This window comes from Oryctolagus cuniculus, chromosome 8 (genome assembly GCF_051225735.1).
Source record: "Oryctolagus cuniculus isolate XC-2025 breed Fujian yellow rabbit chromosome 8, ASM5122573v1, whole genome shotgun sequence".
NCBI lineage: Eukaryota > Metazoa > Chordata > Mammalia > Lagomorpha > Leporidae > Oryctolagus > Oryctolagus cuniculus.
In genome coordinates, this window is record NC_142874.1 from 35325560 (window position 1) to 35342256 (window position 16697).

Below are 16697 nucleotides of genomic sequence, written 5' to 3' on the forward strand. Positions count from 1 at the left end.
AGCCCTTCAAACTCTCTCCTCCTGCAAGACTGTCCCAGGTCCCACTTTCCCGTTCAGTTCTTGTTCATATTTACCAACGTCACCAACATTCATTAACTTCAATTCAGGAAATCTTACCTGCTTTCTCACTTTAGTCTAATATTTTTCATTGCCAAAATCCTAGTGTCAAGCACTGTAGAAAAATAGAGCTGACAGTACTTAAGGGATCTGTGTCTACTAAACACCTGCTACAATATTATTGGAGTTGCAGCAACATCAATTATTGCCTCTTTCAATTGAAGATGCAGCTAAAGATTTTCATTCAGTGTATTGCTGTCACTTGCAATAGAGCCCAACAGAAGTTGTTTCTCCTGACAAAGATGCTCCTCAAGTTTTGGCTGGCTCTTGTGTTCTGCAGTGGGTTTTGTAGTCATTTTAATTAAGGGCTCTAAAAAGGATTGTCACTTCCTTTTTGTCTTGTTCACAAGAAGTCTTGGAACTTGGCCCATGGGCTAGAAAGGACTTTTGATTTCAGATCTCTAGACATTTTTACTTATTTTTGCTCAATGACAAATACATGCAAACATTCAATACTCCACCCAGCCTTCTTAGTATTCACCTATAGTTCAACAAAATGAGTCAGGCAAGGTTCAAAGTGAAGGACATTTAATAAATGTAGACAAAACAGATTGGGTAAGACATTCATTTTTTATGAAACTTCATGTTTATTTTCTCAGAAGAATGTCTTCTTTGTGCTTTTTTTGAGTTAAAAAGGACTTGGGAAAACATAAAAATTCAGGAGAGATATTCAGATTTCAGAAAAAAGAAGTTTTAGTGACAAGTCTCATTTTTTTACAGACAGCTATATACCCTTTATTTCACACGAACACCCACGTATCTTTTAAAACTTGCTTTCTCACCGTTCTGACAGTTAGAATTTTATCTCTTCACTGTTAAGATGTCTCTAGAGAGCATGGCACTGCATCACTTTGACAGTCCTGAATGCAAGGAGATGAATGCTGCTCGTCTCTGAAACATTTCAGGGTAAGTTGCCTTAACCAGTTTCCTGTTTTCAGAGGCTATTTTTCTGTCACCCCTCAAGATCTATCAATGTTCATTTAATTCCATCCAAACCATATTTTATAAAAAGTGAAATTCTCATAGTAGTAACGCATTGCTTTGAGATCTGCAAGGGTCACATGCACTCACAGGCAGCAGGAAGGAATTACGGCCTCCACCACTCACTCAGCCTGGTCCTTAAGGCTCACTTGCTGCCTTGTCTTGCTTTGGAAAACTCTTTCTCAGAGGTAATTTATTCTGCCAGGGCAGGAAAGAACATCTTCATCTGCTAGCATTCAAAATATTCTGGTACAGGAACATGGGTGGAGATACAAAATAACATAGGATATTAATGGAAAACCTGTCATTTCTACCAATTGAGTGCTGCCTTTGACAGTTTGAAAATAATTTTTATGACCAGAATAGAAAATTTATCTTTCAAAAAATACTTGATGATCTAAAATATAGAAATGGCAAATGCAATATAGTATTCTAAAAGTGTGGATTAGAGATTGACATAATTATAGCTCATGGGACAAAGGTGGCTCACTTCTTGATTTTATTTTGTAAACTAAAATGGTTTCTGTAATTACAAATGGCTGAAAAAATAGAAACAATAATACTGTTATGATGGGTCTTGAAAACCTTGTGAAATTCACAATTCAGGTCATAATAAATTTTGATTGGAATAGTCACTACCAATTATGTATATAGGTCTGTGGAGGCTTTCATGCTGTGACTAAACTGACAGTTGTATAGTTGAATAGGTCTATGTCCCTGCCCCCAGTTTAAAATACGTACTTCTGGCCATTTACAATATTTGCTGAGCACTGGGCTAGATTATTGCATCACACAGTTGCACTCTTAAAATATTTAATTATAGGAGAAATGCTTATGGTATAATATTTGGTGAATTAATTATGAAAAACTGTATAGAGGATGATGTCCAATTATTGTTTTCTTTGCCCAATTTTAGCTCCTTACCCCTGATAGTAATGTATAGCAAAATCTCTCGGGTACACATTCACAATAGGTACCAGTTGATAATTTTAATCATTTTCATTTTCATTCTTTTTTTAATTTATTTATTTGAGGGATAGAGATAGAGTTAGACTGAGGCTGGCACTGTGGTGTAGCGGGTTAGGTCACTGCAGCAGTGCCGGCATCCCATGAGGACGCTAGTTCAAGACCCAGCCGCTCCACTTCTGATCCAGCTCTCTGCTGTGGCCTGGGATGGCAGTAGAAGATGGCCCGTCCTTGGGCCCCTGCACCCGTGTGGGAGACCCTGAGGAAGTTCCTGGCTCCTGGCTTCAGATTGGCGTAGCACCAGCTCTTGCGGCCATCTGGGGAGTAAACCAGTGGATGGAAAACCTCTTTCTCTCTCTGCATCTCCTTCTCTCTCTGTGTAACTCTGACTTTTAAATAAATAAATAAATCTTTTTTAAAAAAAAAGGTGGAGTTAGAGAGATGGAACGAGTACTTTGTTCTGCTGATTCACTCCCCAAATGCCTCCAATGGCTGGGGCTGGGCTGAGACTGGAGCCAAGAACCATGTATATAATCTAGGTCTTCCAAATGGGTGACATGAACCCAACTACTTGAGCCATCATTGCTAACTCCAGAGGTCTGCATTGGTAAGAAGCTGGAGTCAGGAGTTGGAGCTGAGAATTGAACCCAGGTACTCTGATGGGGGATGTGGCTATCCTGCCTGCTCTGCTAACATCTGCTCCAGGTTGAGAACTTTAAATATGTAATCACATTTAAACCTAACTCAGTCAGTTTAGAAAGGCACACTATCACGCTCATTTTACAAAAAAGGAAAAACAAGGTTAACGGAGGTTATATAACTTGTCTAATATCACTAAGCTAAGCAGTGGTGTAACCAGAATTCAAAAAGTGTATAACAACTTATTAAAAAATTCTAAAAATCAGTGAACATATTCAGGTGAGAGAGAAAGTGAAGGAGTGGCTGGCATGTGGTGTAGTGATGAGTAAAGCTGCTGTCTGTGACGCCAGCATCCCATATTTGCGCCAGTTTGAGTCCCAGCTGCTCCACTTCTATCCAGCTTCTGGTTAATTTGCTTGGGAAAGCAATGGCAGGTGGCCCAAGTCTTTGAGCCCCTGCACCCACATGGGAGACCTTTAAGAAACTCCTGGCTCCTGGCTTTAGCCTGGCCCAGCCCTGGCTGTTGCGACCATTTGAGGAATGAACCAGTGAATGGAAGATTTCTCTGTCTCTCCCATTCTCCCTCTCTCTGTAACTCTATCTTTCAAATAAATAAATAAATCTTTTTTTTTGGCCAGCGTCGCAGCTCACTAGGCTAATCCTCCGCCTGCAGCACTGGCACCTCGGGTTCTAGTCCCGGTCGGGGCGCCAGATTCTGTCCTGGTTGCCCCTCTTCCAGTCCAGCTCTCTGCTGTGGCCAAGGAGTGCAGTGGAGGATGGCCCACGTGCTTGGGCCCTGCACCCACATGGGAGACCAGGAGAAGCACCTGGCTCCTGGCTTCAGATCAGCGTGGTGCGACAGTCGCAGCACGCCGGCCGCAGCAGCCATTGGAGGGTGAACCAACGGTAAAAAGAAGACCTTTCTCTCTGTCTCTCTCTCTCTCACTGTCCACTCTGCCTGTCAAAAAAAAAAATAATAAAAAAAAATCTTTTTTTTTAAAGAAAGCAATAGAAAACTTCTGGAAGAAAATAAATAATAGAACATATTACTGGGATATGAGATTATATATGATTTTTGTTATGTTGTTGTTTTCCCTATACATTTGTATGTTTACCTACATTTCCTAAAATTAGTGGGTTTACTTTTAATTACTTTCACAATAAGAAGCAAGTGTTTCTAAAGAAATTTCTTCTGAAAAACAGCCCAGAAAGTTTCAGTTCTTTCTGTGGCTCATTCCCTTGCTCCTGGGAGGGCCTTGTGTGAATTGTTGAGGACTCACTGCCCTGTCCTGCATTGATTTGTGTTGTTAAAGGTCAGCATTAGGTTTCAACTCTCTGAATACTTCCTAGTCCTAAGAATGCAAAGTGCTATTTGTGTCTAACTTTGGTCCAAAGGCACTGATAGATGGAACTTCTTGGTGTTTTTCTTTGGACAGCTCAAGTGCATGCCTTTGAAAGCAGGCTTGTTTTGTCTTTGTATTCGGTTACATTGGTCCAGACATGTCTGCCTCTTCACAAGGTTCTGCTTTTGTGTTTTTTTTTTTTTTCCCTTTTCAATTGGCAGAGTATTTGCATTAGGAACATTTGAAATGGGCTTATGCTTAAAAGATAATGGGTTCTCAGCAGCCCCAAATCATTTAGTAAAAAGCAATAGAAAGGAAAGAAATAATATTATGAATGAAGTCTTTTGCTTGGTTTTCACTTAGGGCTCATGTTTCTTTCTCTTCTTCTCTCTGAATTGTATGTCAATGTCCCTGGCATATTTTCCACAATCCAAAGGATTTTCTACATGCCCAGGTCTAAATTGCAAGGAGGAGATTTTCCTTTCAAACAAAACTAAAATACAAGTGATGACAATGATTAAATGAATGCTATTAAAATTATTGTGGCTTGTGTGACACCCAGTTCAGGAATGGTGAGGGAAGATGACTGTTTGCTGTAGGAAAGAATGGAAATAAGTCTACAAAAAGGCCAGCAAGCCAGGTGGCAAAATAAACGTTGTGAACAAACTGGGAATAAAGGTATCGATTGAGAACATCTGAAGTCATTTAAAGGTGTTTGAAGAATTTTTGTGGCATGTCTGCACATTCCAGTCATTACTTAGAGGCTTCCATTGCTCAGACCTGTTAAGAATGAGTTAAGTGAGATTTTTCAAATCTTTGCAATTTCTTTTTTTTTAAAGCATTATTCTGATTTTTAAGTCATAAGCAAAGCAGTTGAACACCATCTCTCTGTGACTTTATTTGGCAGAAAGAGGGGCTTGGGAGTCATATTATTGGCTTCCAGCTTGAAGTGTTGTTTAATGTGCTTGGATCATGGTCTTCCTTGTTTATAATGACTTCACTGGGGCTCATCATACTTTACCCAGTTTAGCAATGAAAGAAATTGCATTTCTAAACTAACAAGAGTGAGACTAAAACAATTTTGAGTGACAGATTTTTTTTTTTTTAGAAATCAACTATACACATGCAGTTGACTTATTTTATGAGGATGTGTGCAAATGAGTGGTCCATTACCAAGAACAGAACGCTGGTCCATTACTAAGAGCACTATTGTGCTTGCGTGGTTTTTATCTGAAAAGAAACAAAAAAGGCCAAAAAAAACTTGCTACTGTTTCCCCTTCTTTGGAGATTACAGTGATCTGTGCAAACCATACAATTTCACTTTAAAATCTGTGCCTTCTAAAAATGCTTTTTCTTCCTGACATCATAATATGGCCTCTGGAATCAGACAGTTGTTATTACAAATAGAGAAGAACTCCACTCAGACATTCAATAGACAATTATAAATGTCTGGATTCTTTACTTTTTTGTGGTGGCTGCTTTTAGATGTGGAATAAAACCACATTAACCAGAGGAGGTTGTTATTAGTGGTTAGTAGCCTATTCCTGCCACATCTATAAAGTATTTCATTTAATTTTTTTTTCATTGCCTAACAATAACTTTTCACTTTATAAGACTGGAAGCATAATTGAACTATGAATGCATTGAAATCTCAGTAGACAAATGGTCCATAAAATATCTTCTAATCAAACTCTTGCATGGACAGGTGACAGAGTAAGACTGTGAAAGATTCAAGTGCCTGCTGAAGTATAACCCTTGGAGTCCATGTCATGCTGAAAGTGTATTTGTTCTTCTGATTCTTTAGATGGCCGCCCATGTCCCATCATTCTCTGGGACTCTTCTTTATCTCCAGCAAGTAATGACACCCATTCTTCTGTTAAGCTCACCTGGGGATCTTACCAGCAGTTACTGAAGCAGAAGTGCTGGCAGAATGGCCGAGTACCGAAACCTGAATGGGGCTGTACTGAAATCCATCACCACGAGTGGTCCAAGATGGCACTTTTTGACTTTTTGTTACAGGTAAGTGGTTATTGAAGACTGACACTGAGTTGTAAAAGCCTACTCAAAGGAGATTTCAGCATCTAGAGTTTTTGTGAAGGCAGAGTTTAAGTTCTATAGTGATATATTTGATAAATGTAATATGAACATTATAATGTTTTATATTCTTTTGGGAATTAATCATAAATATCCCTCAGTGTTTTTTATTAGTTTCTGAAGGAGGAATTTACTAGTTATTCTGTAATAATAATACTCATCACAGCTGCAATTCATTAAAGAAAGGGGGATGGTCTGAACCCCATTAGGGAAGTGAATAGATTGAGATTTGGTGAGATTAAATATTTCAGCCAAGTTGTAGCAATGAGGACAAGTTGGAGCTGAGATTCCCTGGCACATATTGGTGGTAGAAGTTTGTTTTCATTAGTGCACACTGTATTTCAGTCATCATTTGCCAGATCTTAGAGCCATCATTTCTCCTATTTTCTGTCCAATACTTTTTTGTAAACTTTTCACTGAAAATTAATATTGGAGAATAATAAATATTGACCATCTATGTAACTGTGTGACTCTGGATATATTGCAGATTTCTCATCTCATCTCCTACTCCCTCTCCCATCCCATTCTTCATTAAGATTCATTTTTAATTATCTTTATATACGAAAGATCAAGTTAGTATATACTAAGTAAAGATTTCAACACTTTATACCTACACAGACTCATAAAGTATAATGTACTGTTTGAAGACTAGTTTTACCATTAATTCTCATAGTACAACACATTAAGGATAGAGATCTTACATGGGGACTAAGCGCACAATGACTCCTGTTGTTGATTTAACAATTGACACTCTTATTTATGACGTCAGTAATCACTGGAATCTCTTGTCATGAGCTGCCAAGGTTATAGAAGCCTCTTGAGTTCACAAACTCTGACCTTACTTAGACAAGGGTGTAATCAAAGTGGAAGTTCTCTCCTCCCTTCAGAGAAAGTTACCTCCTTCTTTGATGGCCTGTTCTTTCTACTGGGATCTCACTCACAGAGATCTTTCATTTAGGTCATTTTTTTTGCCATAGTGTCTTGGCTTTCCATGCCTAAGAAACTCTTATTGGCTTTTTAGCCAGATCCGAATGCCTTAAGGGCTGATTCTGGGGCCAGAGTGCTGTTTAGGACATTTGCCATTCTATGAGTCTGCTGTGTATGTCACTTCCCATGTTGGATAGTTCTAGAGAGGTTATTACTAGGAACTATTAAGACTCTGAGATTTTACTTTATTTGCAACATAACAAGTTAGTTTGCTACAGATTGATAGATGCCAGCAGAAGACATAAGATTCCCGGGTCAGAGGCAAATGACTTTATTACTAATGCCATATCAGGCAGCATGGGGCTCATGCTTCCTTGCCCCTCAAGTTGCTTGAGGTCAATAAAGAGTTGGACTAGTGAATGCTTCAGATACTGCATTTGTGTCAGTACTGAGGAACCCTAAGCTTAGAAAAACCCCAGTCTTATAAGAGGCTACTAGCAACCTGCCCAACGTTTGATTTGACTTGGTCAAGGAAAAAATGGTCAAGGAAAAAATATACCAAATGGAGATACTGTCTACAATTTGCAAAACTGTTTGCTATACTAACTTCCTTAAAAATAATTGTAGAACAAAACTGGATATAAGATATGCAGAAGTGTCAAACAGATACATCACTTATTTATGTGTTTCATAACTAGTAGATTGTATCAGAAAGATGTATCAGAAAGTCTGCCTAACTCTAGATTCTATTTTGAAAAATTATTTATTTATCTGATTAGCCAAAAAGGAGGAAGAGAGAATGAAATCACAGAGAGAGCTCCCATCTGTTGGTTCACTCCCCAAATGTCTGTGAGTTGGGAATTCAAACTGGGTCTCCCACAGGGATGACAGAGATACAACTAATTAAGACATCCCCTGCTGCCTTTCAGGTGCCACATTAGTAGGGAAGTGAGATCATCCATCCCAGGATCCATATTTTTTAACCCTTATTGTATAATAACTACCAACTTGTCATTTAATTTATGAAGCAAGTTGATATGGTAAAATGTAATAGCAATTAAATAGAGAATTAATGAAGGAACCACAGGTTAAGTAAGCCAATTACTCACTCTGAGGGTAAGTTTAAGGACTGGTTAGTATTGATGTTGATGTTTTTGAGAATGATGACTGAGAGAGAATGAACAAGCGTATCAAACACTGTTCTGAGCACTATGATTCCAACCACTAAGATACTAAGTTATTCTTTCTCTCCACCCTATGAAGTTGGCACTTTTATTATTCCTGTATTAGAGATGAGGAAATTGAGGCAACAAGAAGTTAATTATTTTGAGTCACACAACTAATATGCAATAGAGTCTAGAGTCAAACTCAGGTGTTCTAGCTTAAGAGTAAAACTTCAAAGCAATGTTGCCAAGAGTTCATTGTATAGTACCATCCAGTTTTCCAACTCAGAATGTTGAGAATCATCTAGGTACTTCTGTGGTACCCCAAATCCCTATGGTATCTAAAGCCTTGAGTCTCTTAATTCTATCTTCCTTGTTTTGTTTTTTTTTTTTTTAAGATTTATTTATTTATTTGAAAATTGAGTTACGGGGTTGGGGGCAGGAAAGAGAGAGAAAGAGAGAGAGAGATTGATTGATTCCATCTGCTAGTTCACTCTCAAGGTGGCTATAATGGCCAGAGGTGGGCTGGGCTAATATCCAGGGGCCAGGAGCTTCTTCCAGATCTCCTAAATGGGTGGTACAGAACCCAACACTTGGTCCATCCTCTACTGCTTTCCCAGCAGGGAGCTGGATCAGATGTAGAACAGCCCATATTGGATGTTAATTTCACAGGCAGCAGCTTTACCTGCTATGCCACAATACTGGCTGGCCTCCAATTCTATCTTCTTTCAAGCATAGCATGTGCTCATGTCTTTGTTTAAGCCTTGCCATTTCTTACTTGGAGGATTCCCTTCAGTCCACTGAAACTGTATGATCCTTTGGCTTGAGACATTGAAAATTAGGCTGCTACAACTTCTGCAGGGACTGGGGAGTGATTCTATTAATAGCTACAGGTTTGTAGCCTGGGGTGGGAGGGTCTTCCTTCTTGTTGATAAACGTGTAGATCATAGCTTTCCAAAACTTTATTGAGACTTGCTTGGATTATAACACCAACACTGTAGCTCCTAAATTTGGCTATGACTAAAGCACTAAATCTGCAAGTCAGAGGTAATCCAATTGTTAACTTTTAATTTGAGTAATGTTTATAAATGTATATCGAATTTTATATACAAAGATGTCATCTGTAAGAAGGGACTCTTGTGTTTTGTTCATTTGGTGTTTATGGTTTATTTTTCCCACTGTGCAACAAACAAGAAGCCATTTTTTCTAAATGTTGTAACATTGTACAGTGTCATGAGTCATTTTCCGCTAAAGTGGAAAATAAAGTAATAATTTTGCCAGTCTTACAAAGGGTGGTAAAGTTGTATGTATAGTTTTCAGTTAAATTATGTATGAGGTATATTTATTGGTTATTTATATTATGTTTTCTGCTAATGGCTTTCTCAAGTCATTGCCTTATCCTATTGAGTGATAAAAATTTTATGTATGTCATAGAAATTAGACTTTATCAGTTCTAAATTTGTCCTAATTTTTTTCTTAACTTATTATTTATCTTTTGAATTTGTGTATAATAATTTTTATATTTTTATAAGATCATATCTCAATTGGATCTTTACTTCCTGTATTCAGCATCATACACTGTTTATTGAAAGATGCTTATTGACGAATTTTATTAATAAATAAATAATTGAGCAAATGGGCCATTTAACATGAGTATCATAATAAATAGTTATCTTTCATACAATAAGCTTTCTTGTGAGTTACACTGAAAGTATTATTTTAAAGTCAGAATATATGCCTTCTTTAGATGGTGTTTGGGGATGTACAAGAATTGGGTGGATTATGTGAACAATCTTAGAAAACTTTTTCCTGAAACATACCCAAATCACTTGCTCTATGATACTAGAGCAAGTGCAGGGGAATACAGAACCCACTTGTTAATTTTCAGTACACAGCATTCTTTTTGTTTCACCCGATTAACAAATCTACATTCACAAAGGCTATGCTATATTACTGGGACTGTAAAATGTGACTGAGGCACAAGGAGTCTATTATTCTTGAAGGTTGGGTTATAAACTGCCCAGAGAAAAATTCACTCCTATCAGGATGACAAGGAGATGTATTCTAAGGAACATGTGAGTTTCCAAGATTTGGTCAATTTCTCTCAAAAGATTATGTAAAACAACAGAAACAAATTGAGAATGTAGAAAGATTGCTTTTTGACTTAAGAAGTCTTAAGTATTATGGTTAGGACACGATTCTCAGGAGTTAGATTACTAAATTTGAATCTCAGCTCTGTTACTGGTAGTTCCTCAACCTTGAGAAGTGTCTTAAACCTCTCTCTGGCTTTGTTACCTCAGCTGCAAAGTGAGAATAACAATGAAGCATGCATAGAAGGCTAATATTATTGATACTTTTTTTGCACCATTGAGTTTATAATAATTCTATATAAGAATTAATTTCCCCCCAAATTCAGCCTTCTCTAGAACACAGTGACATTTTTCTCTTCACGAATTTACATTTTCTATCTAGCACTTTATCAGTAACTTCACAAGTTAGCAATAGGAATAACATAAATAGAAAATGAAAATAAAAATATATTAATTTTTGTTTATGTATTTGAGAGAGGAAGAGAAAGAGATAGGGGGAGACAGAAAAAGTAAGCTCCCATCTATTGGTTCACTGGTTCACTCCCCAAATGCATGCAATGGCTGGTTTACCAAAGCTGAGAGCAGGAGCTCAACCGGAGTCTCCTTTGTGGGTGGCAAGGATTCAACTACTTACACCATTACCACTGCTTCCCAAGGTCTGTATTAGCAGGAAGCTGAAATCAGGAGCTGAATCTGGGAGTCACACCTAGGTAGTATGATGTGGGATGTGACATTTTAACTGGCATCTTAACCTACAGTCCAAAAGCCTGACTGTAAATATTTTATACTCATAAACCATTTACAGTGATGCCTGGTACATTTGGGGGAATCTTCAAAAATTCAAGAAAATTTACCTTATGAAAAAACTATTTTTGTACAAAAATAAGTTTACATTTTAATTATTTTTTCACAGGATTTTAATTTTCTAGTTATTTTAAAATAATTTCATTCCTTTATACTCTTATGCATGTTCAAATTTATATGATCTTAGCATATTGTTTTAATTATTTTGATAATCTGTATTCAATAAACCATGAATTTCTCTAGGGCAAGTCCCTGTCTCATTCAACTTTATAAACTTTCTATTAGTAGCAGTGTGTCTTGGAATGTCACAGTTATTCGGGACATTGTTTTTTGATCAAAGAAAACTACACAGTTATATTAAACCTAACATGTCAAATTAAAAATGTCAAAAGCAAAAGAAATAACAGTGTACTTGTAATCTACAAACAATCAATTCTGTTAATGGAAAAGAAATAGTAGTTTAGAAGATAACAAAATTAAATGTACTGAAAATATTTAATATGTTTACTTCATGAGTTTGAGTCCTTCATACAATTAGATTTTTCTAAGAATACCTGCTTACTTAATGAGGATTAATGAGTGTTGTACATAGAGAAGAATGAACAAAGATGTGTCCTGGGAAATATTTGCTTCCATCATCAACAAGAAAATTACACGTAATTCTTTCCACTTGAATTTAACAGACTGACCTCTTACTGTTCTAGACAATGAGCAGATTTACTGCTGAGATAAAAAATGAAAGAGAGTGTCTTTCTGCCCTCAAGAGCTGTACAATTTTGAAGAAGAGACAGATCATCATCACAGAGTATGAAGTTTAACATCCAAGAGAAAGAAAGAAGGTGCTATTAATTTTTGTGCAACTGGAGGTTACAGGTTGTAGACAGAGAATATGTGGCATTAATTGGTAAAATATACAAGTCTGCAGGTCAGGATAAGAGACAGGAAGAGAGTTTAATAGCAAAGGGATGTACGTATGGAAAAGTTTACTGAGTGGGAGCAATAATGCTTACAGAAGCTTCCTGTTCCTTTTTGGTAATTTTCCCTCAGATGGTTATGAGTAATTGATTTACATTCGTAAATTAAAAAAGCAACAACAACATGAATTGATCTGCCTTGACCCCTAGAATTATCTCTTTTTTGTTAATTCTTCCCTCACAACTCTCACTGGCTTCTAAAGAATTATTTCCTGAATCTAATAAATTACACTATATGTTTTTTGTTTGTTTGTTTGTTTTGACAGGCAGAGTGAACAGTGTGAGAGAGAGACAGAGAGAAGGGTCTTTCTTTTCCGTTGGTTCACCCCCTAATGGCCGCTGCTGCTGGAGCGCTGCGGCCAGCGCACTGCGCTGATCTGAAACCAGGAGCCAGGTGCTTCTCCTGGTCTCCCATGTGGGTGCAGGGCTCAAGGACTTGGGCCATCCTCCTCTGCACTCCCGGGCCACAGCAGAGAGCTGGACAGGAAGAGGAGCGACCAGGACAGAATCCGGCACCCCGACTGGGACTAGAACCCGGGGTGCCAGTGCTGCAGGCGGAGGATTAGCCTAGTGAGCCGCGGCGCCTGACCACTATATGGTTTTCATCTTTGAATTAATCTCTCCTGCTGTTGATTCTGCGGGCTATTTTTTCCCTAGTAAATAATGTATCAAAATAAAAGTTAAAAATTCCAACCATCATCTAAGCAAGTGAGAACTTACCACTTTTCTCTAAAAGCATACTTGTTTCTGCAGGAATATTCTATGTGCTAGGCACATTAACAATTCAATCATGGTCCCTTTACTATGTTATAAGACTCTCTCATGTTTTTCATCCCTTCTTCCTACCTCACTGTTCAGCAATTGGATTCTCCCTTCCAGCTTTCAGAGGCCAGTGAGGAAAATACTTGCAGGCAGCTGCTCTGAATACTGAAACATGTACTGTTTCAGGTCCCCAAATTGCAGATAGTTTCGGTAAGCTTTGTTGTTTTGCAGAATTATAGCACTGTCAAACTAAATGACCTCTACTCATATGATTTTTGGTGACAAAACAGGTAAATGATATAGTTTATTACTTATTTGGTAGTAATCAATGCAGGCTCATGTAGTCTGATACTGTCTTGGCTGTAAGAAGCAAATAGAGTTAGGATTAGCTTTGGCAATATTGGTTAGCATAATGAAATTGATGGGGATCACAGGAACAAAGATTCCTAGGGTCATTTGGTTTAGGGGACAATATATCTCTGCCTTTCATTGTTGAGACACCTTCCTAGTTTCTTTTTATGAGGAGAATTAGAGTAGTGCTCTTGACTACAAGGAATAAAGGCTATAGGAAGCATGTGATCCTAGGCATTAAAGTGACACATACCAAACTTTGCAACTGTGGACATGCCAAGCACTGAAATGCATTGTGGTTATTATAGAATTTTAATTGTATAAAATCAAGTTCGCCCCTTGTTATGATCTGAGTAGAATCTGGCTTCCCAAACTCATGCATTTGTTTAAGCACCAAAGTCACATTTTATCAATTAATGGATTAACGTCAATCATTGAAAGCATCAGAGTGAAGAAGACTTCATTTAATTATGACATCTGGGAGGTAGTCTTTACTGGGAGGTCTTAAGGTCACTGGGAGCTTCTCTAGGAAAGTAGCTCTTGAGAGGAGGTTATTAACCAGCTGAACTTGCTTTCTGTTTCTCTCTCTGCCTCCTGATTGTCCGTGTTATCTTCCCTCCACATATGTTCCACCACTGCCAGCCTCCACCAGATGCCAGACTAATTGTGTCACCAGATCTTGGCCAGTGAGCTTCCAAACTGTAAGATGGAAGAAAACATCTTCCTTCCTAAGTCACTACTCTTGGGTATTTTAGTGAAAGTAAACCTGACCAGTACACCCTTTGTAGTAAATGAAATTCAAAAGTCTGACTTTGACACAGTTCCTACTATACATAGTTTGTCACTAGAAGAAATTATTTCAGTATTTATGATGCTACTTAAAATAATAAATAATGCTACTTCATAAGATAATGATGTTATCATATTTAAAGAGTTTTACTTGCAATTGGTGAGCAATTGGCCAAAATACTTTATTTATTAGCTACTTATAATATATTTATGCTTTATATTTTTAGGTGTGACAGGAGACAGGGAAAATCATATAAAAGAACTATACAGATCTAGTTATGGTTTCAAGGAACTTGGAGGCTTTCACTGAGAAAAGGATAAAAAGTGAAATGCTGAAACCATACCAAGAATATAGTTTTATTAAAGAATATTTGGACTGCTTTAATATTAATTCTGAGGAGATTCAACTTAAAATTGTCAACTATTCAATTATGTTCTTATATTAAGTATAATGTATGACTATTTGTAAATAAGTCATCACATTTTAGTGGAGAGCACAAAGGATATCATTTTTTATGTATGGGTAGCTACATAATAATTTGCATTAAATAGCAAGTGGTCACTTCAGCCTCTCAAATTTGATGTTTGGAAGCAAATTTGCCACCTTATCACCTACCAATTTACCCTCTTGATTTACCTATTTCTATTTATGAAGTTACTATTTTTAAAATCTGCCAGGTTTGAGATATTTTAGTCTTTTGGTTAGTACTCACATTCAAGTAGTTAAAAAAAAAAAAAAAACTTTGATAGCTGTTCAAAATCATTGCTGTCACTTTTTGCTTCGCATTCCTATTAATGCTACATTAATCTTTTATCAATGTTGATCAAAATGTTGAGACTCAAGTGATTTCCTTATCTTTAGTCTTTCTTTCATTTTTTTAATGATTGATTTACTTATTTGAAAGGCAGAGTTACAGAGAGACAAAGGGAGAGAGAGAGAGAGAGAGAGGTCTTCCATCGGCTGGTTCACTCCCCAAATGGCCACAACAGCCAGAGCTGGGTGGATCCTAAGCCAGGAACCAGGAGCTTTTTCCAGGTTTCCCACATGGATGCAGGGGCCCAAGCATTTGTGCCATCTTCCTCTGCTTTCCTAGGTCATAGCAGAAAGTTGGGTCAGAAGTAGAGCAGCCGGTTTTCAAAGCGGTACCTATATGGGATGCTGGCATTGCAGGTGGCGGCTTTACCCACCATGCCGCAGCACTGGCCCCTGTCTTTAGTCTTTCTTAACTGCCACTTAATGAATGTGCAAATCATTACTGATTTTATCTTTTCTTTTGTTTCTTGCAAAAAAAATCTTCAAAGAGGTCCATTTTATTGGAAGATAAATTTGAATACCTTAATGTGAAGGATTAAAGTTACATAAAATAGACAGTGTATTATAATGAATCCCCATGTACATGACACTCAACTTCAACCATGATCAGCTCATTAGCAGTCCTTTTTCATTTCTATCCCTTCGCACTCTCCATGTTCGCCTTAATATGAGGCAAGTCACTGACATCACATTATTTCACCTATAAATATTTTGCATAAATATTGCTTGAAGGTAAACCACATAAGCACATCACTATGGTCATACTTGAAATAAAATTCGGCAATGACTTCAGTCAAATATCCATCTTGCAGTCAAATTTTTAATTGTTCGATGATAATTTTATATATATGATATATGCATAAATATAATATATATTTATAATTTATATATAATATGTAAATATAATATGTAAAAACTATATATAGTTATATATATTTCAGTTTATTTGGCTCTGGATTCAAATAATGTCTACGTCTTATGTTTGGTTGGCATGTCTTTTAATTTATAGGCTCCACCTCTGTGTCCTCATTTTATCCCTTTCAATCTACTTGTTGAAGACACCAGAATATGAGTTCTACAGAGTTGATTCTGCATTTTGCTGTTGAAATTTCTGTGTTGTCTTTGATTGTCTTCTGCTGTCTACATTCCATGAGAGTTGGTGTTGAGTTTAGAGTCCTGATCACATTTCAATGTAGTTTATTTTGTCAAGACTTCTTTAGAGATAGCAGTGTGTTCTTTTATCGGGAAGCCTATACTATCTGGTTAATACTTTTTGTAGTGTTAACAGCTATTGATGATTATACTGATTGATCAATTCATGGAGCATTGAATATTGATGATGCAATTGTATCATAACTTCTTCATTTAGTAGCTGGAATACTTTGTAAAAGATAATTTTTGCCTCATCTTCTATTTGATTATATAATGGTACAGATTATAAAAATTGACATTACTTTTAAGGAACATCAGGATATGCTGACTTAATTTTCTTTCATTCTCACCTGCCCTTATTCCCTCATATAGTGTGTGTGTGTGTGGTATTTTCATCTGTGAACTGTCACCAGTGTCAATCAAAATGCCCCCACATTCTTATTCATGGTTCATTCACATTGTTCCATGGGTTTTACACTTCCTCATCTAACATGCAGCTTGCTCAAGCTTGAAATAAGCTCAAATCCCCTTTCTGCAAAATTTCTGGGACTGAAAGTTAGATTTAGCTCCCTCTCTGCTCTGAATAGCTAATATAGTCCTTATTAATTTTACAAGTTTTTAGTACATTAAGCTAGTAGAGAAATGGCATAATAATGTTTATGTAAAATAGATTTGAGTTCAAATTGTAGTTCATTTAAGAGTAGAGAATTCATAAAATTCCTGATTATAAT

At 37.0% G+C, this 16697-nt stretch overlaps 1 protein-coding gene across 5 annotated transcripts in view; it reads left to right on the forward strand.

Moving 5' to 3' along the window:
* The window catches only part of GASK1B (golgi associated kinase 1B), a 55273-nt gene that overhangs the window by 16984 nt on the left and 21592 nt on the right, over positions 1–16697 (forward strand). For 3 of the 5 annotated variants that reach the window (XM_008267275.5, XM_070047175.2, XM_008267276.5), the window contains exon 3: positions 5851–6065. The exons of 1 other annotated variant lie outside the window; for it this stretch is intronic. In XM_008267275.5, the coding sequence (XP_008265497.3) occupies positions 5851–6065 (215 nt within the window). Of the gene's footprint in view, positions 1–5850; positions 6066–13853; positions 14120–16697 lie in introns of those variants that run through there. One more of the 5 variants, XM_089302271.1, reaches the window with a different exon arrangement.